The sequence below is a fragment of the Colossoma macropomum genome, unplaced genomic scaffold, assembly GCF_904425465.1.
Source record: "Colossoma macropomum unplaced genomic scaffold, Colossoma_macropomum, whole genome shotgun sequence".
Lineage (NCBI taxonomy): Eukaryota > Metazoa > Chordata > Actinopteri > Characiformes > Serrasalmidae > Colossoma > Colossoma macropomum.
This window is the reverse complement of record NW_023494809.1, coordinates 4,335,402-4,355,835: the sequence shown is the minus strand read 5'-3', so window position 1 is coordinate 4,355,835 and position 20,434 is coordinate 4,335,402. Positions and strand designations below refer to the sequence as shown.

Sequence of the window (20,434 nt, the reverse complement as noted above, 5' to 3'; positions counted from 1 at the left end):
AGATTGGATTAAAATAAATGAATTAAAATCCATTTTTAAACAAAAACGTTATCACAAAACTATCATAAACAATGTCTCAGACACCAGGCAGCATATATCTAACCACTTGATGTAATAACGCTCTCTGAGGGAACTTCCAGAGGCATTGAACTCCTTAGAGGTCTGGTTCCTATCACCACCACGGTGAACAAATACGACTCGGTAAGTTTGTCTGAAACGGAGCATTTCACACCAAAAACTCATAATGACTTTGTTTAAATCAAACCATTTGATTATGCATATGTACTAATAGCTACCTGCTACCTACTACTTTTACTGGAGTCATTAATTCAGTGGAGTAATAAATATTACAGCTTTAGGCTTTGCCCTGTTCGACCAGCAGGGGGCAGCAGCGCGATTGGAGCAGCGTTTTCTCACTGCGTGCTCTTTTTACGTCGCGTAAACACATGGTTAGTCCGTGTTGAGTTCACTCTGTGTTTTAGCGCTGTGTGATTAAACTAAGATTAGGCGCAGCTGCATGACAGAACCCAGATAAACAAGGCGGTATGAAGGTGAAAGTGCTCTGCAGGAACCCGGACGATTATGTTCGGGAGACAACGAGAGACATCCAGCGTGGTGAGTGCTGCTGCTAACATGCTAACGCTGGCTAACACAAAGCACAGCCTTCATTCAGCTCGTGGAGTTAATTTAACCCAAACCAGCTCTGCTCTAACATGATAATAACTCTACCCTCAATATACATTTAAAGGGGAACTCCACTGATTTTTCAAAATTTCTGTGTAAATCAATAGCTGAGATGTAAACAAAGTCATGGTGGAGAAACTTAGACTCAGATTTCTTTACAGTGGTGGTGATGGGAGCCAGGGGTCGCCATGTCTACAACACAAATACAGCTTTTTTATTTACTATCAAAAACTACCAGTGAATCTACAAGTGTCTTAGGAGTTTTTATATACTATGTTTGTGTATTATGATAAGGGTAAAGTAATTGTCAATCTCAAAAAAAGGTTTCTTTTGGGACTGTTTTGCCTTAGACCACCCTTCATGTGTCCTTCCACCAAGAATGGATTGAAAAATGGATTAAAAATTAAGTTTTAGATCCAAAGTTTATTGCAACACTACTGTAAAACAGTGTCTCAGATATCAGGCAGTGTATTCATTATCATTTGTGAGGGGGCTTTTAGAGGCATTAAACTCCTCAGACGTCTGGTTCCTATCACTAACACTGGGAAGAATTATAAGTCAGTTAGTTTCTCTACAATGGAGCGTTTAATGCTAAACCACTCCAGTTAACCTTAACCTTAATTTAGCATCCATCTGTGGATACTCTGTATGCTTGTGAATTTTGTCAAATTTAACTGTCATTTTCTTCCAGTTCCCAGAAATTATGACCCTACCCTCCACCCATTTGAAGTGCCCAGAGAGTACACCAGAGCTCTGAATGCCACCAAGCTGGAACGCATCTTCGCAAAGCCCTTTGTGGCCTCGCTGGACGGCCACAGGGATGGCATTAACTGCCTGGCCAAGCATGCAAAGAGTCTGTCCGTTGTGTTATCTGGGGCCTGTGATGGAGAGGTAGGCTACTGGTCAGTGGTCGTGCTTTTCTCACCAAGGGCCTGTCTCACAAAGCACGTTTAACTTAGACAAGCATGGCATTTATGACAAAAGCTAATCATGTCGAGCAGCTTATTCTCAAAGAAGAAAAATATTATGTAAATATGTAGAAAGTAAAGCATTTATAGTGTGAAAGAGCAACTCTGTCACCACTGACAGCAAGTTAGTCCTTAATGCAGAAGAGGCTGCTTTATATTATTGATATCTAGAATTACAGATTGAGTTGTTTCCTCTACTAAACAGCAACATTTCTCACCTTATTGATGCCACAAAAAGAAAATAGAAAAAAAGTGACCCGAAAAGAACCACGAAGAGGTCCACCTCTGTCCCTGTTTGGTCAGAAACTTTCCCTGATTGGTCCAAAAGCTGTTTGATAAACAAAATCCTAAAGTTAACCTCCCCTGGAGCAGGTTAGGTGTGCTACATATCGCTGTTGTCAGAAGAAAACCTCATATCTCCATTTTTGCTGTTTTTAAGTTTTTTTTTTACATAATTTGAAAATGCAGGTTGTTCTTTACATTGTGTGTAAATTTCATGATGAATGGACCAAAAGAAACGGCTCAAAATGACTTGGAAACATTAAAAGTACAGTAGGTTTTTTCCTTCTCTGTAAAGTTATCATTTTGGAGGTTTGAGGTGCTATGTTGCTATGGTGATGTATCCCAGTAAAACGTGCTCCACCGCAATGAGACAGAAAGATAAAGCTGAGCTCAAAGTTAGCTTGCTGAGCAAGAGATCCTGCGTTGTGGGACAGCCCTATGTACTCTGACGTCTCTTAACAGTCTGTTACTTGTGTCCATTGTAGGTGAAAATCTGGAACCTGAGCAAGCGTGAATGCCTGCGCACAATCCAGGCTCATGAAGGCTTTGTGAGAGGAATATGCTCTCGCTTTTGTGGAACCTCCTTTTTCACGGTACTTCACAATGTTATTGATGCAGTGTGCACATGGAACTTTAAAGGGGAATTCCAATGTTTTTGCAAAGTCTATGCATAATTATAATGTTAAGATATCAACAAGCTCATTCAGACTGCTTTGATGTGAAGTGCTTCGTTCCAGAGATATTTACTCAGCTACAGTCATTCACAGTGGTGGTAATGGGAACCAGACGTCTGAATATGTGAAATCTGTCTCTAAAAGCTCCTCACATGAAATCGGTATGGCTATGTTGCCAGATGCCTGAGACGTTAAGTGTATTTACACGCACTTAACAGTCCAATAGCTGCAGAAAATCTTTGTTAGTAATCCGATCAAAGCGTTCAAGTAAAGGGAAACGCTGAGTTACGTGAGTCAGGGAGTAAGCTGATTTCTCCTTTGTGAAATGCCAATAAACTCACAGAAGATGTGACGTAGATGTAATGTAAAACTCAAACTTCATGCCACAGCATTAACATTTACCTGAAAATATGAATGTACATCATCTACAATATGAAGGTTATTAAAGGCTGTCATTTTGTTAAGCACATAGTCGGTTTTGGCATCTCTCTAAAAACGTTTTGTTGCCATCTCACAGGGGCTGTGGTAAATGCGGCTTGCTTATTTCCGGTACCGCAGTCTGTGCGACTCAGAAAACTGAAATCAGAGTAAGAGTATACATGTGCTGAGAAACCTGATTACTGAGCTAAAATCTAGCTTTCTTTATGAAATTTCTTAATCTTACTCTGATCTAAGAAATCTGTATATGCTGTTTACATGACCATTTGAATAATCAGATCACTGCTAAAATCTGATTATGATCGGATTATTAAAGTACAGTAGTTTTAACAGAAGCGTTTGGATGAAAACATTTTTTGAAATCCATTCATGGTGGAAAGGTACATGCAGGACATTGTAAGGCAAAATAATCCCCAAAGAACACTTATTTATTCAGATTTACCCGTGATTTTACCATCAACGGCGTTACATATAAAATCAGGAGGTTCAGTAGCTGCTTTGTATAGTAAATAAAATGAATGGGTTTGTGTTAAATACATTGTGACACCTGGTTCCTGTCACCACCACTGTAAAGGAGTCAAACCACTCAATCACTTTGTTTACATCTCAAAGACTAAATTATGCTGACATTGTGAAAAACAGTGGAATTTCTCTTTAATTATGCTCTCCTGTTAATGAAATATATAGGTGGCAAGTGTTCTTTAAGTGTGTCTATGAATTGTTCAGAAAGGCTTACTGTGACATAATTAATCATGATAATTATGAATATAATTCCATTGCCCACTCTTATATGTATGTTAAGGCGGTAAGTTTGCTGTTCTGAAAGGTTCTTATTTTCTTTGGCAGGTAGGAGACGACAAAACTATCAAGCAGTGGAACATGGAGCCTCCTGGTTACGGGCTGCAGGAAGAGCCTCTGAACACTATTCTTGGGAAGGTGTGTTATGATTATAATTCTTTAAAAGTGGAATTAATCATTGTGTGAATTCACAGTTTGGCGAAAAGTATGTGGACACCTAACTATCACACTTATATGAGCTTGTTGGACATCCCATTCCAACACCATGGGCTTTAAAATGGAGTTGGGCCTCCTTTTTGGTTATAACACTGTGGTCCTTCCCCTGCAGGCTGTATACACAAGCATTGACCACCACCAGGCAGAAGGCGTGTTTGCTACCTGCGGTCAGACTGTGGATATCTGGGACGAGCAAAGGAGCAGCCCCATTCGCTCCTTCAGCTGGGGGGTGGACAGCTTCAGCTGTGTTCGCTATAATCCTGTGGAGGTGAGCGCAAACACACATACATTTTGAAAAGGTATCTTTTTAAAAGAGCTGCCACACCTGATACAGAACCAATATCGAGTAAAAGTGTTTTTTGCAGTTATTTCAGCTACAAAAGGATGGTTAAAGAAAGTGATTTTGTATGAATTTTGCATTGTACAAAAAAAAACTGAACAATTTGTAGATAAACTTATGTCACAGAAGTGTAGATGAGCAGCAGCTAAACTGGCTAAACAAAAAAATCTGAAACGGTCGGAAATTATTTGAAGGTGATGCGCAATGATTGACAGTAGAAGACAAATCTTTTGAATGATTCACCGAAACAAAGCCTGTTGTGCTGATGACATCATTGTCACACATCCCACAATGCATCAGCACACGGGGTTTCTTGTTTAATTTTATGTTTTTGTGAACATTTTTCGTGAGGATAAAAACTTTATGAAATGTTTGTTTTTGCAGACTGAACTTCTCGCCAGCTGTGCCTCGGATAGAAGTATCGTTCTGTACGACATGAGAGAATCTGCCCCACTTAAAAAGGTAAAGACAGTCTTGTTTTTAATCACTTAAGGTGCAGGACCTTCAGTGTTTTTGCATTTCGGTGTCATTGATAACACTGTGCTCTATTTCAGATCATAATGCAGCTCAGAAGTAACACGCTTTGCTGGAACCCCATGGAAGCTTACAATTTCACATGCTCCAATGAGGACTACAAGTGAGCCATATAAAATACATAGAATTAAAAATATTTTACTTCTTTACTAAAGATTAGAACGTGGTAATTCATCAATCCCTTGTGGACACCTTAATTTAAGTACTCGGACCATGATACCGGTAGATTTCCTTTACTTCACTGATGAAATAATGAATGTTAAACTGTTCTCTTTTGGCAGTCTGTACACATATGATATGAGGCGCCTGGACGTTCCGGTGACCGTACACATGGACCATGTCTCTGCTGTACTGGATGTGGACTACTCCCCCACAGGGAAAGAGTTTGTATCAGCCAGTTTCGATAAAACTATCCGCATCTTCCCCAAAAACGGCGGCCATAGCAGGTGAGTGAGGAGAGCCATATCATCAGATTTGCATATTAAATACACCATCGTGATGGTCACTTCGGTCTGAGGTTTAGGGCTGGGCGATATATGTTAGGGGATATGCACAGATGATGAATGCTCAACTATCAGATTTTAGCTGATGGTTAATTGCCGTGTTAATAATTTTAAAGAATTTTAAATGTAACCAATATTGCGCTGGTATGGGTGGATCGGTCATAGCTGTGTTGCTGCTGGACTACAAATAGTGCACCATCCGAATATATCCAAGCAACAGCGTCCTGTGGGCAGCGATCTGTGACCACTGATGAAGGGCTAGGTGGACACAGTGTTTAAAAACACCAGCAGCCCTGATTCACTTGTACCAGTGCAACACGTACAAACACACCACCACATCAGTGTCACTGCAGTGCTGAGAATGATCCACCACACAAATAATACCTGCTCTGTGGTGGTCCTGTGGGGGTCCTGACCACTAAAGAACAGGGGAAAAACGGGGCTAACAGATTATGTGTAGAAACAGACTGACTGCAGTCTGTATTTGTAGAATTAGAAAGTGCACCTATAAGGTACGTGGGCCTAATAAAATGGACAGAGTGTATTTTTTTTTTTTGATATTTTTTGTGAGAAAATAAATCTGCATTGAAATAATTTATGTTTTGTCTGTCCGCAGGGAGGTGTACCACACCAAGCGCATGCAGCACGTCATCTGTGTGAAATGGTCAGCTGACAATAAGTACATCCTGAGCGGCTCCGATGAAATGAACATCCGGCTCTGGAAGGCCAACGCCTCGGAGAAGCTGGGACTGGTGAGCCTTTAGGATTTAACTTCTAACAGCTGTTAATATAATAAACTGTGTTCCTTCGGTTCATTATTCTGAGCTTTATAGTGCTTGGTGTTTCTAGATGGTTGATTTTAAACTAGACCCAAGTGGGATACATCAGTAATTGAAGAGCGGCGAAGATTCAGACTGACTTGTAAAGTTGTTTAAAGGTCTCTGTTTCATGTGATTTATGAGCTATGCATGCTGTCTCCATCCAAGGAGTGTGGCTAACCTCTTGAGAGAAGCTGCTGTTTGTACAGGGAGATTCACTTGAAAGAGGCCCCGAATATTCTGTTGTAACTCCCGTTAGGATGAAGCAATCTGAACCAAAAAACTACACTACATAGCTTGATGTATGTGTAATAGATTGCACTACATGCGATGCTGGAAGTGATCCCGTTTTCTGCCAGACACATGAAGGGGTACGGGGGTATGCACCGGAAGTTGCAAACAGGGTTAAACATTGCGACAGCTGTCCGGCGCCTACCTCATCGCTCCGGCGCAGGGGCATCCTGGCTTGTTTGAAGCTCCATATACTGAGGAGCTCATTGCATGTTGTTTCGTTCAGATTGCTTCGTCCTAGCGAGAGTTATTACAGAATATTCGGGGCCTCTTTCGAGTGAATCTCCCTGTAGTTGTTATTTTAGGGCAGCACAATACATATTTTGTTGTTAATCATAATACCAGTATTGTAGTGTGCAATTCTGATATTGTGAAGGGTTGCAGACACTAAGGCTACTTTTCACTAGCAAGCCAAATGGTTCTCAAGACATACTGGGCCATTCTGCGCTGGTCCAGACTCGTGAGACCGGTTACGGTTTCGGTTGCCATCTGTTGTACTGCTAAATTAGAACCAGGAAATACCCAAGAAAACTGCACAAACGAATGGCTAACTGCTAACAGGCTAATAGCAACATACACGCCCCACCACAAACACGTTCGACTCTGTATGTCACTCCAGCTCCAGTCTCTGTCACCGTGCTCTCGTCTTGTCATCTTGTTTATCCTCTAAATGGATTGTATTTGAGCATGAGTTACTGAAACAGCCTGTACTGCAGTGGGTTCCACCTGTAGCCGGACAACCACATTAGCGTTAGCGTTGCCCGGCAGCGTCCAGCTCAAACCACCACAAAACTATTCTATTTTTTTTATCTTTCTATCACTTCAACACCAGTCATTCAAATGTGTGCAGATGCGAGTGTTTATTCTCTAAACGGGTGTTTTTAAGCATCGGTTCACTAGAACCGAGCCGTAGTTGGAGGCACCGTGCACTTGCTTAGCCTAGCAGGCTACAGCTTAAAGCTCTAACAGAACACCTCCGACACCGATCAGTCAACTTTGCTCTCACTGTTATAAGTCTTTATCATCTATACTTGTGATAGCAGAGCAGTTAGTTGAATCGAACCTGCACTGTGGTGTTTGGATCTCTTTAGCTAAGCTAAGTTAGCTAAGGGAGTAGAGCTGGTTAGCCATAGCTTAGCTAGGAGGCTCCAGCTTCAGACACCAGAGAGGAGGTTGATTTCAGCATTTGGCTTCCTCAGATATGAGTCATTATCATCTAAATTTGTGTCAGTAAAGCTTTTGTTAGTCAGAATCGAATCTGCTCCGTTGTGAGCAGCTCTGGCAGCATGCTAGCTGAGCTAATGCTAACCAGCTACTCTCTTCTAGCTGTTTAGGCAGCAGAGTTTAACAATTAGAAATTGGTTTTAGATTGAAACTTTGATGTCTGTTGAATGGTGGATTTAAATTTGTGCACTGATTTCATTTATTTAAGCAAACTGGATTTTATTTTAATGCTTTTGGGTTTGAAATAGTGCAGCAGGATGCTGTGGCACAATATTGATATAAACATAGCTGTTCGCTGATTGGTTCTATGTTGTTACATCATCCCACCAAACGTTTCTGTGGCCCCCCAAGTACAGTTAGCTAACCGAGCCAAAGGTTAAGCGTTCTGTGTTGAACCATGTCCGTAAGGAACCGTCACTGGAACGGTTACCCTCCGTGCTCAGAACCATTCGGCCCTGCAGTGGAAAAGGGGCCTAAGTAATCTATCAGCATCCTGAACAAACACACACATTCCTTTCTGAGCTTCTCTGGGTGTTTTGACCGAACAAAACAGATAACAGCTTATATTTGACACATTACTTGAATGAAATTAATCACCAAGCTCAATGCCAGCTAAGCAGATAAGGTATAACAGATAAATGATTCTCCAGCATATTCTGGATGGTCTTCCTCAGGGGTGTTCTTGTGTTTTCAAAGGTTTTAAGAGGTTTGTCTCTGATGTGGCCGGACGCCAGTGTACTGATATTCTAGACGTGGAGAGAATCTGCCAGCATCAACAGTAGAGGCCACTGCCAAGCACTTAGAATGATGTTCAGTAAGAAAGGGAATCACTCTCAATAAGTAGCTCTATGGCAGTGTTGCCACCACTCAGCCTTTGCCAAGAAAAGGCCGTCTGGTTTATTTCTCTCTTCAACCCGCTGTAATGTGAGTTTATTGCTTATATAACAGTGTAAACGCACAAAGAACACAACCAAGACATTATGTTCATCTAGAAAGTGCTGTAAAAAACATGCAGAATTAAAATTGAAGCACATCTATAATATGTAGACGCCTATAACTGCATACACATAGCAGTGTAGTTCCCCCAGTTACCCAGAAGCACATCAGCAGTCTGAACTTAGTCAATCTGAAATCAAACCTGACCTTTGTTGTATCTTATCTAGTCCTGTTAAGCATGATACCAAGGCAAAATTTTTGTTTTCCCGCAGTCTTCTATCAAAATATAATGACTTTGCCCACCTCCAAAACATCCAAACACAATCCGTGATTCTTAAGTCATAACTATGAATGTAAAAAAACTCCACTGTGCTGCTCTTGCAACTGGATTAAAGACTTGTTTGGTTAGCCTACCTTGGGTGGTTGTAAGTCGAATACAATAATGCCACGGAGTGGTAGATCGAATGGTGACCGGGTGCCGACATCGCTTAACACGAGGATCAAATGTGTGCTAAAACCTCATATATGCTAACTCCTTTGTGAAGACGTCGCAGTCTTTTACTGCTTTGTTGCAGATCCACAGCAGGATTAGATTTCTAGGTAAAAATAAAATTATCCTCCGTTTCAGTAAAATAAAGCTCTGCTGATCGTTCAACACAGTTTTAACAATAAATGGTCTTAAACGCTGAAGTTAATGTAGCCTATATCTGCTAATGCACCCTTAAACCCTGAAGATCGGCCCACACACTTCTGGCCACGTAGCAACGTTAATAACATTCGCGCCTAGCTAGCAGCTAACGAAACAGCAGAGAAAGATTTAAGACGAACATGGATAATGTTGAGATGCATGGACTTATTTGCATTTATAATCACTCAGCTGGTTTCCTGATACATTTAATCTGCAACGAGAAACTGTCAAACACTAAAAAGTCACAAAACTAAAGTCAGGTTCTTCTTCGAATTTTCCTGTTTCACCTTAAATGGTGCAATAGTTACATTGGCGCCTCGGGCACCAAACTTCAGCCTCATAAAAAGTCGAACGTTCAGAGACATTTTACAAGAAAATATTCTACTTTTGAGAAAGTTTCCTGCCGGAGATGCGAGAAAAGCAGCTATAGCTGTGCTGAAGCATAAAGCAGAGCAAAGCAAGTCTGCGTTTTGATTTGTACCACACTTTTTAAGCCTATACTAGGACATTAGCACATACTACAGCATATTTACAGCAAAGATGGTAAAATAGACAAATGTTGTGGCTCCCAAGGTGGTTTAATTATTGTTGAAAGGACAAAATGGCTGTTCTTAATATTTGGTTTGCCGACCCCTGATCTAGACAAACTGATTTATGTGACATTTCTGACATTTTTGCTTCCTAACAGTTAATTTTGTTGTGAAGAACTAGATAAAGTAGAAGTAGACACATACAGCCATTGTTTACAAGAGAGAGAAGACAGAGAGAGGTTCATTTCTGTATTTAAGAGGTCTCTCTATCGTCCCTGAGCCTCAGTGGCTCTGACTCTCTAATGCAGCTCAGGGCTGGCAGGGTTTTGGCCCATCTCTGCTCTGCACGTACAGTGGATAAGATTTATTCTGACGCTCTTCTCTTAAACGGATCGGACGAGCGGTGCACCTGTCAGCACTTTAAATCGGCCAATCACTTAAAGTTGGCCACTTTGGAAAAATAATGAAGAATCAAACAATCAAGTCGTAGAGCAGGAGGGTTTTTTAATTAAATGCGGAGGAGATGCTGAATCAAGGCTCGGCCTTTAAGAGAATTGTCTGGATGACAGTCCCGTCACATTTCATATCGGAGGTCTTTAGTCTTTTGTGGTGTGGCAAAGAATGCTGATTGTAAACTCTAAACAGTTGGGAAATAATGCTGATTTTCCTGCGTCAGTGGCAGCAGACAGAGCGGCTGGACTGAAGCAAGAGTCTCAAACACATAGTAGAATTATGTTTTGTTTTGGTGCAAAAGAACAAATCCACAGATTTGAAACTGACGCAGGGAGCGGAAGAGAAAGGTATGAAATCCAACAAAGGAAGCTATTTTGGTCAAAATAATAAAGGCCAATCTTGAATCATGTCAGATTACAGATTCATAACGTGAGTGTAGGGATGGGAAATATGATGATCTTTTATTGTTGTCATGAAAAAGTTATATCACGATTTCCTTTTTCTGAGTATGTATTGAATATCAATACTTAAAACACTCACTAACAACGTTTCATTACAAAGTGAGCTCAATTAGGTCTGTTTAATTGGATTTAGTGCAGTGCAGTTTGTAAAACATTTGAATGAAATCATTGTAGTTATCGTATTTTTGATGTGGTTCTATGGGTTCTATTTTGTCTGTTACAGTGTATTAAATTTTAGAAAAACAAAATATCGTGATGCATATCGTGTATCGTCAAGTATCGTGATATAATAATATTGCCATATTGCCCACTCCTACTGGAGTGCAAGGCCAAACACAATAGTGGTACCATTTTGTCCATGTTTTGCAAATGTTGGGTTGCTGATTAACACTTCAAATAAAGGCTACCAACATAGACTTCAACACATGCATATGCATTGATTATTGTTGATTTATATTATTTATAAAGTGATACTTGAGTAATAATGAATAGCTAATGCCAGTAATAGCAAGATGATGCCAGATGTTTTATCAAGTAACTGACATTGTATTGACCAAAGGGCTTTTAACTATAGTGACAGACATTTTCTCCATTTATAACACCGTTATGAAGCATCTTTCCCAAGTATTTTAGTTCTATATCTTTTCTGCTTGAGTTAAAGTACAGTCTCTGTTAAGGAGACCTGTGTGGCTCTGGACAACTAAGCCCCTTTTTATGTCTGCAGTCACACAATTTTAATTAAGTTTTGAGAATAGAAATTGTTCACCGAAATAGTATAAAACATCTGTAGTAACTTTCAGTACGTTCAGTTTTTACACTTAAGCAGATGTAAAAGCGAGACATTTTGTACTTTAACTTGAATAGAAATCTAGACAGTTATAGACATAGACAAAGTAATATTTTACAAACTTGTACATAAGCACAAGATTTTTGTACAAGAAAGTGAATGTTCATGCATAACAGAATATGTATGAAAATGATCAAAATAGTTTATAGAACTGCTCCTTTATCTTAAGTTCTGTTAGCTTAGGTCAATTCAGTGTCATATTCTTTCATAAAACATTGCAATCTTGCAATTACTGGTGTAAGTTATTTGTAAATGCTTAAATATTGCTTTATAAATATGTAATTCAGTCCTTATTTATGTGTTAAAGTCTGTATGGAGGTAGCCTTGAAAAACAGTGTTACCAATTGTTGAATAAGGAAAAAGAACAAAAACATCTAAAAGAGTTCTTATTAAAGCTACACTGTGTAAGGTTTGGGGATTTGGAGACCTCTCTGGGTGAAATGTATTATTGCACAGAACATGCAGAAGAACATTTTGTTGCATTGGTTGTGCTTTGGACCCCTTTCCTGAATGGATGAATCTGAATTGCGAGCACGTAGAAAGAGTATTCAAAGAGAACTCGGTCTAAACTTGAAGGGTGTGCCTTCTGAGTGAATTATCTATTATTATCATCGTATTTTCATCAGTGTAATGTTGATGTTACATATGAGACCTGAATATCAGGCCATACTTTCTTTTTTCTAAACCTGTGCATGTGACATTAGCATGTAGAGAAGTATGATGTGGTCCGAAAAACTGCGTAATTCCGACCCCATACCTCTTGTAAATTATTATTTCAGGCTTTACTGGGTGACTCAGTAATGCTGCTTCTGTCAAAAAATCTTATATAGTGCAGCTAAAAAAACTATGCCAGCAACTAATGTGTCAGCTTTTTCACTTCTGCGCTTGGCTCACTCATTACTGTAGCTTCTTAAATGTTACTGTAAAAGGAACGTCATTCTTCTTTACTGTAGAAGTTCCTGTAACAGGTTTATGGTAGTATATGTTGCGGAGGTTAATGTCTACAGTCTATAAAAGCTTGTGTTGTTCATCATCTCACTCATGTGAACATTGTCAAGAATGCTGTAAATAAGGTTTAATGGGTCTCTACTTTCTGTCTAGAGAAGCAGTGCATTTCAATGGCATCAGCAGCTATTAGCCTTAAACAAATTTAATTTGGAAGGGGAAAAAAATCATTGCTTTTAATTAGAATGAAAGCCTTTAGCAGAGGCTGCACTTAGATGAGCTGCGGCCGGTGGGAGGGGTTTTATGGGACGGTGAGACAGATGGTGAGCTGGTGTCTTTAGAGAAAGTGTCTTATGTAGTTATGGATTCATTTTGGCTTTGTGAGTTGAACAAGAAAAGCTTCGCTTCAAAATGTATCAGTTTTGTTTACGTGCGAATAAACAATAGCAATTTTAGTGTGTACAGTTTAATAGAACTCATGCTTTAAATAAATAGGAAAGCCTCAGCTTTCTTTGTGATCATGCTGGTGCTGTTAGATATTCCTTTAACATGGGTTTAGGGAGCTTTCACACCTAACTTTTAACCAGACTTTTTCTTTAAGCAGGGTGTATGCTACATGACTAGATTTTGAAATAGTGAACATCACAAACTTAACGTCCATCTTTAACAGAATTCCTTGTCATTTTGTCTTGAGGGTGCTCGCACTACACCAGGGGTCCATTTTGTCCCATTTCAACAAGAATCAAACCAACATTTAGCCTATTTTATAAGTGTAATGTTTGAACATCTTGGCTGTAAATATATGTATAATATATGCAAATGTCTTAGTATAGGCTCAAATACTGTATAATACAATAATATAAAAGAAAATGCAGACATGTTTCTTTCTGCTTTAAGCTTTAGCTCGGCTATAGCCACTGTTCTCGCATCTCCGGCAGGAAACCTTTCTGCAAAAGTAGAACAGTTTCTCTCAACAGTCTCTCGTTGCAGGTTAAGCATATCAGAAAAATCAGCTGTAGTGCTTATAAGTGCAATTGAATCTGTTCGTCTTGAAATTCTCAATGATTTTCTTGAATCTTTCAATTCTATGCCATTTTATTAGCTACTAGCTAGGTGAGGGTTTTTGTCTATGACCAGCCTTCTGTGTGGTAATCTTCAGGGTTAAAGGTTGGTGGTCAGTGTTTGAGACCATTTATTGTTAAAACTGTGTTAGAATGCTAAGCAAAGCTTAATTTTACTGCAAAGGAGTATTATTTAATTTTTACCTAAAAATCTGATCCTGCTGTGCCGATGCAAGGTGGCAGTAAAAGAGCCACATTGACTTCGCTGCATGTCGCCAACCCCTGCACTGGACAATGAGGTGAAAAGAGAGTACAACACAACAATAAAGCACTCAAAATCCCAGGTCGCACTGTTATCACATCATACAAATGAAGCTAGACCGGACCGGACCTGTGTGTGCTTGTATGCACGCACAAGAAGCATAGCGGACACGCAAACCGGGGATGAATGAGGTTGAAATGCAGATATCACAGTCAGATGTGGTGAAATATGATTATTTGCCTGAAGTCAGTAAGCAACACCTGCTGTATCAACTAGTTCTCCTTTAGAAAGTTTAACAGATAAGTGAAGTGAAAAAAATGATATATATTGCGGCGTACTCTAGTCCACACCGAAGAACTGAACCAGAGCCCACCAGAAATCATGGATCTCGGTGAACCCTGGTGGAGGGAACGCGGTTTTATGACGGTCAGCACCGACGAGGGAATTCAGAACATGGTTTCCTCTTCTTTTAGCAGCACATCAGTGCTGTGCTGTCTGCTTCCAGTTTTTGAAGCTCTCTGTGCTCCTGGCCACACACGTCTCATAAAGCTAATCTGTCCATACAGCCTCCCAAACACCCTCAGCTCCCTTGACAGTGGACTGCTGGACACTAGACTGGCCTCAAAGGGTGGCAGAACTTTCAGTGCTGTGGCAGAATCCACGTAATCAAGTCTGTTTGATATTAAGAACGGTTAAGTTTTTTAGCTACATTAGCCTCCAGTGCAACTCAATTTTGATGAAATTTTTATTTTTTTTTTTCCGATGTCTGTGCTCGGTGGCAAAAGGTTGGACAAATGTGTTTTATCATTTCAACACCGTTTGAGCACTTTCATTTTTTTCCTCCACCCTCCCCTTCAACCCTTTCCTGTACAGCTTACCCCCAGAGAGAAGGCGGCTCTCAACTATAACCAGAAGCTGAGGGACAAGTTCCAGCACCATCCGCAGGTACGACGCATCGCCCGCCACCGTCACCTGCCCAGAGACATCTTCAAACAGAAGCGAGAGCTGCGTGAGATGAAGGAAGCGAGACGTAGGAAGTAAGTGCTCTCCTCTCCTTTGTGTGTACCTACATTCTGACATGTAGACTAATAAAATTGTGTGTGTGTGTGTGTGTGTGTGTGTGTGTATGTATGTTTATGTGTATATTTATGCTTAAACATTGCAGTTAAATTGACACCTCCACATTGATACATCACAATGTATGGAAGCATTATTTCAGTCCTTATGATCTATTATATTCATATAATACTTGCAATATCTTGTAATGACTGCATTGGACGGCCCCTGAACAGGACTGGTCTGGATCGTTGTTTTAGCAAGTTTTAAATGGGTAGATTTTACCTAACAACACAGAAAACGTAAACTGCCTGTAGGTGAGTTGCACCCGTCAGAAGCATCTAAACACCCATGTGCTGTGATGTCACAGCCACAACTATCTGGCAGCCTGGCATACTACGTTCGTTGTTCAAGCCTCAAGCCAGAAAAAATGGGCATGTTAGTGGTCTTGGCCAAAAGAACAGGCCTGGAAGTTAATTTATAAAAAATAGTCGCAATTTAAATTGCAGTCATAATATTGGTGAGGAAAATCGCAATTAGATATTGTTCAGCCCTTCCTCATTAGTGTTTTGCTATATAAGCTTGAACTATTTAGTTTACTGGATAGCGGCATGAATAGTTTTGAACTCGGACTCTTGCTCATCTTCAACCTGCATCACTATTCTCCAATCGCATAAACAAACCATCTTCAGCTGAGTGGCTGGCGTTGGCTTTTTATTCACAGCGGCATATATTTGAAAAATGTTCTGTGTCAGGGATGAGGACTGGGAAAAAGCAATACTTGACTAAGCAAGGTTTAATTTTTAGTCCATAATTGCAGGAACATACAGTTAACAATCAGCCTTTTTGTTGTACGATATGCAGCAGGCAGTAAACACATTAGGGTCTTTGTTTTTAACTGTACAGAGCCGCTGTTTATTAGTGTTCCTCCAGGAAGTTAAGTGAGTCTAAGTTTCATTTTTAGTGGCTTAAAAGTTCCATTTTACATTTGGACAGTAAGAGAAAAACAGGTGATGTCTGTGAAAGTTAGCTAAAATGTAAATAAGGATGTATTTTTGTAGCTATTGTCACAGATAGAACTTTAAATGATGGCTTCGTTGTGATGGGGCGAAAACTGTATAGGAATAATTGCTGAATTAGCCAGTTAAGTAGACTACAGGGTGGCATACAGAATATCCCGTCGTACTGGCAAGTTGAGAGTAGACCACTGCAAAAATGGATGCCAACTTCAGAGTGGGCTAATGTGTTCACCACATCTGCCACATCTTTTTACTGTAATAACTTACAGTTAGAAGCTAAACTGACCTTGGTTAGACTAAAAACTGAAAACAGCAATTTCTTTGAGATGCTTCTGGAAATTGAAGTTAGGACCGTGACAAGACAGCTGGCATGTGTATAACAAAAATAACAATCTATTTCACATAAGTACCCTGCTTTAGATCTGGTTATTAATATTAATACAGGTTTTGCAGGGGGCATTGGCACAGGCTGCTTGGCACAGTTTGGCTTACTGCTTCTGTTTGCTCCTGCACTGTGGCCAAGCTCCAGTGGACAGCTGAAAGGTCCTTATGGGCTGCATGCTGGGGCTCTGAGCTCCTGGCCGGATTCCAGGCACTACTCCTTCCTCACTTGTGTGGTGGAGGGAAAGAGAAGGTGGATTTGCTGCCTTGTAGCTTCTCAGTGCTGCTCTTAACACCATGTGAGGGGTCCACTCACCCTAGGGCTGGAAGAAATGTTCCAAATTAACAAATTAAAGTGTTGCACTCATGAGATGACAAACTATACCAATAAGATCAGGATGAAGTCTTGTAAATTATTTTTATCCTCTGTAATTAAAAAGAAATCTAAGGTCTCTTTTAAGCAAATAGCATAAAAAGCTCATCACAAAACATATAGTACTGCGTGCAAAAGGGAAAAGGTGAAAATAATAAATTATTTACAATTGCAAGCACATTTTTATTGTACTTCAAGGCTATTAAGCAAAACATCATTCCCTGAATATCTTTTTCTATAAAGGTGCGTGTTTATATTTCTCTTCTGTAAAGGCAAAAAGCTCTTTATAGTGGTGCAGGTTTGCTGTGAGAGTAACTGTTCCTGCTTCATACATTTAACTGTTCATTGTAATCACAAAAAAATGATTATGATAAATTCATAATTCTGTTTTTTGTCTTTTGAAAATGACTGCTGCTCTTTACATTGTGCAAACATTTCATGATGAACAGAACAATAGCAATAGTTCAAAATCTTCTTACATTAATATACATTAAGTTAACGTTTTCCTTCTCCTGTAAAGTTGCCAGTTCAGGCTTATGAGGTTATGTGTGTCCAAATTTTGTTAGTACAATTGTGGTTACTTCAACACCCACCCATTAGCTTTTATTATCAGCATATTTTTGTAAGGCTGTACAATATTGGCATTAAATGTGATGTTCAATAAAGTTGTTGGATATTGCAGTGTAAGAGATGCTAAATTATAATTAGAAAATCTAAGTCTAAAACTATAATTATAAAATAGTGTATCTCCGGCTATAAAATATAAAAATGAAGTTGCACAATTGCAACCACATTTTTTTGTGTAAATTAAGGCTGTTAGAAAAACTGTCAGCATTCCCTGAATGTTTCTCTACATAAGCATTTCTTTAAAGCCTACAGAAAGCAAAAAGCTCCTTTTGGTGATGCAAGTTTGTTGTAACAGTAGCCATTACTTCTTCATACATCTTTTTCACCATCCTGGGAGTTATTACATCGGAAGTATTTGTACAGGCTAGCTGTTCAGGATAGCGTACTTTTTGAGCTCTGTATGTGAGTGTGCTGTGATTGGCTCTATAGCAGAGTGGTTAAGTCATTAAATTAGAGTTTGATTAACTCACAAGTTAACACTGCTGCTCTTAACTCTACAATTCTGCCAGTCTGATTACATCGCTCTGCCGCTGTGCATGTATAGTGTAGTTTGATCTGTGCCGTCATTGCAGCCCTTAACACTTTGTGCTTTATGGACACTTGTATCATGATGATGATGATGATGATGATGAAATGTGATTAATCGTGCAGCTCTAATTTAAAGTTAATGGATTTTCCATCCATTTTTATTTATGTGGAAACATGTGGAAGTAACAAAAGTATGCTGCAGAATACAGGTTGATAAAGGGTGGAGTTCTCCTTTAAATGTATATGCAGAAGCCCAAAACCATAACTTTACTCTGTGAATTTGGTTCCTGAGTGCCTGTGTGTTTTGCTGCTGGACTCACCTGAGCGAGGGAGGAAATGAATGTGTGTTTGAGTCATGCATCGTTCTCATTGTTCATCTCTCTTTGTTCCTCTCCTGTTTTTTTTTAGGGCACAAAACGTACGCAAACACAGCAAGCCGGGCTCCGTTCCCTTGGTGACTGAGAAGGAGAAACACGTGGTGACTGTAGTGGAATAATGACGTGCCAGTTCACCAAAGTGCTTCAGTCATCCCGAACGAACACACCCATCTATTAAAGACATTTTGCCGTGAAGATCCCTCCAGTAAAGCCATTCCAAAACTTCTTTGGTGATCAGCAGTTTTCACCTAATCCATATTTAACTTTGTGTTTTGGAGGACTGTCTGGAGACCAGCTGTGACTGTCATAGTGGGATGTTCCTTTTGTTATCGCTGTAAAGAATCTGCCAAGTGATTTCTATACTCCACTTGGCTTATTATTATGGAGTATTTCTAAGCTGTTGTACAGCAGCAAAGTGTCATGTTCCTAAATGTTTACGACCTGGATCACCCACAGACCTTGGAGAAATAAAATAGACTTTATACAATCATAACCTCAAGATTTCTCAAGTTTCTATAGAAATAAAAAAAAAACACAACGAATGTTATTTATTATACAACAGTAGTTCTGACCACACAGTCTGGTCATACCAGTATCCAGTGGAGAACCCTGTGAGGGCCATCTAGGCCTTCATGGAAACCCTGATTATGTCTGTCATTTGTACTTCAATTTCATTTAATAGAATCATTATGACTGTTGTATTTGAATTCTGCAAGTATCATAGTAATACTCTTAATTCACAGATACATTTTGATTGGAAACCAAAGGGATAAAATTTTGAAAGGTCAACAAAACATTGTCCAATCAATTTTTTTCTACATGGCTTCTAGATGGATACACCCAAACAAGCTTTCCCATTGGTTAGGCCTTCAGGAGCCAGACTAAAGACCTTACACACATTAAATACCAACATAATTAGGAATTGACAGTTTTGACATTTATGGCCAAAATCCCAAGGGCCTAGCTCTAATCATGGTTTGCCACGGTATGTATCGTTCCACAAAAGCTGTATTTGATGAAAGACGTTAGCAAGTTTAAAAACATTTGAGACGTTTGGAGTTTTTTTGCTGTTTTTCTTCACTTTGCAAAACTGTAATATGAAACCAACAGAACACTCAATGTTGTGTGTTATCATGAATAACATCACAGCTGCGATATGATATCATGTTGTCTGTTACTTTTGTATTGCCTGGTTGAAGTGGTTGGCTATCTCTGATAAACCCCTGTTGATACCTGATAATTACCTTGGCACCCTAACGAGCGAAGTTCATTTAATCAGTCCTCCTTATCCCTTTAATCTGAGCTTTGCCTGCCTCCCTGCGCACTCCTTATTCTATAATCTCATCATTTCAATCTCCTCAGCTCAATCTCTGCTTGGCTTTCTCCACTGCTGTCTCCACTCTTCTGAAGGAAGCCTTCAGAAAAAAATGGTGGTGGTCACTCATATGGTGTCTGCCCTTTTAAGGCTAGTGGCAGTAGGGTGCGTGTGTTTTTCTTTTATTTCTTTTTCCCCCCATATATGCTGCGTTAAATATAGTAAGTTTATATCATGGATCATTCTTGGCGCTGCACTTGTCACACTGACGTTGCGCTGGTACTAGTGGATCAGACACAGCAGTGCTGCTGGAGTTTTAAATGCTGCAGTTTCACTACTGGACTGAGAATAGTCCACCAACCAGGGGCTAACAGCATCCTGTGACCAGTGATGAAGGACTAGAGGATGACCAACACAAACTGTGCAGCAGCAGATGAGCTGTCGTCTCTGACTTTACATCTACAAGGTGGACCAACAAGGTAGGAGTGTCTAATAGAGTGGACAGTGAGTGGACACAGTGTTTAAAAACTACAGCAGCACTGCTGTGTCTGATCCACTCAGACCAGCACCGCATCAGTGTTACTGCAGTGCTGAGAATGATCCACCACCCAAATAGTACCTGCTCTGTGGGGGTCCTGACCACTGAAGAACAGGGTGAAAGGGGGCTTACAAAGTATGCACAGAAGCAGATGGACACCTATATGGGACAAGCAGGCAGGTGTAATGTTACGGCTGGTCAGTGTTGTCCGTTGAGGCCACGTATTCAGTTCAAGTAGAAAAATGCCCCATTGATCTGCCCTTATGG

The 20,434-nt window shown here is 39.9% G+C and overlaps 1 protein-coding gene across 1 annotated transcript; it reads left to right on the top strand.

Moving 5' to 3' along the window:
- The first annotated feature begins 412 nt into the window (after positions 1-412).
- dcaf13 (ddb1 and cul4 associated factor 13) lies at positions 413-18,807 on the top strand. Its single transcript, XM_036558777.1, has 11 exons — positions 413-615; positions 1,376-1,575; positions 2,420-2,527; positions 3,893-3,982; positions 4,173-4,328; positions 4,785-4,862; positions 4,955-5,037; positions 5,216-5,380; positions 6,054-6,189; positions 14,827-14,990; positions 18,346-18,807. The coding sequence occupies exons 1-11, from the start codon at positions 546-548 to the stop codon at positions 18,431-18,433; spliced, it is 1,338 nt and encodes a 445-aa protein (XP_036414670.1). The 5' UTR covers positions 413-545; the 3' UTR covers positions 18,434-18,807.
- Positions 18,808-20,434: the final 1,627 nt, after the last annotated feature.

Bases quoted from the DNA above. Each gene is read 5' to 3' on its own strand.
- dcaf13 (XM_036558777.1), top strand. From the start codon at position 546: ATGAAGGTGAAAGTGCTCTGCAGGAACCCGGACGATTATGTTCGGGAG. The intron at 1,576-2,419 runs GTAGGCTACTGG...TGTCCATTGTAG, and splicing joins CTGGGGCCTGTGATGGAGAG to GTGAAAATCTGGAACCTGAG. The intron at 5,381-6,053 runs GTGAGTGAGGAG...GTCTGTCCGCAG, and splicing joins AAAAACGGCGGCCATAGCAG to GGAGGTGTACCACACCAAGC.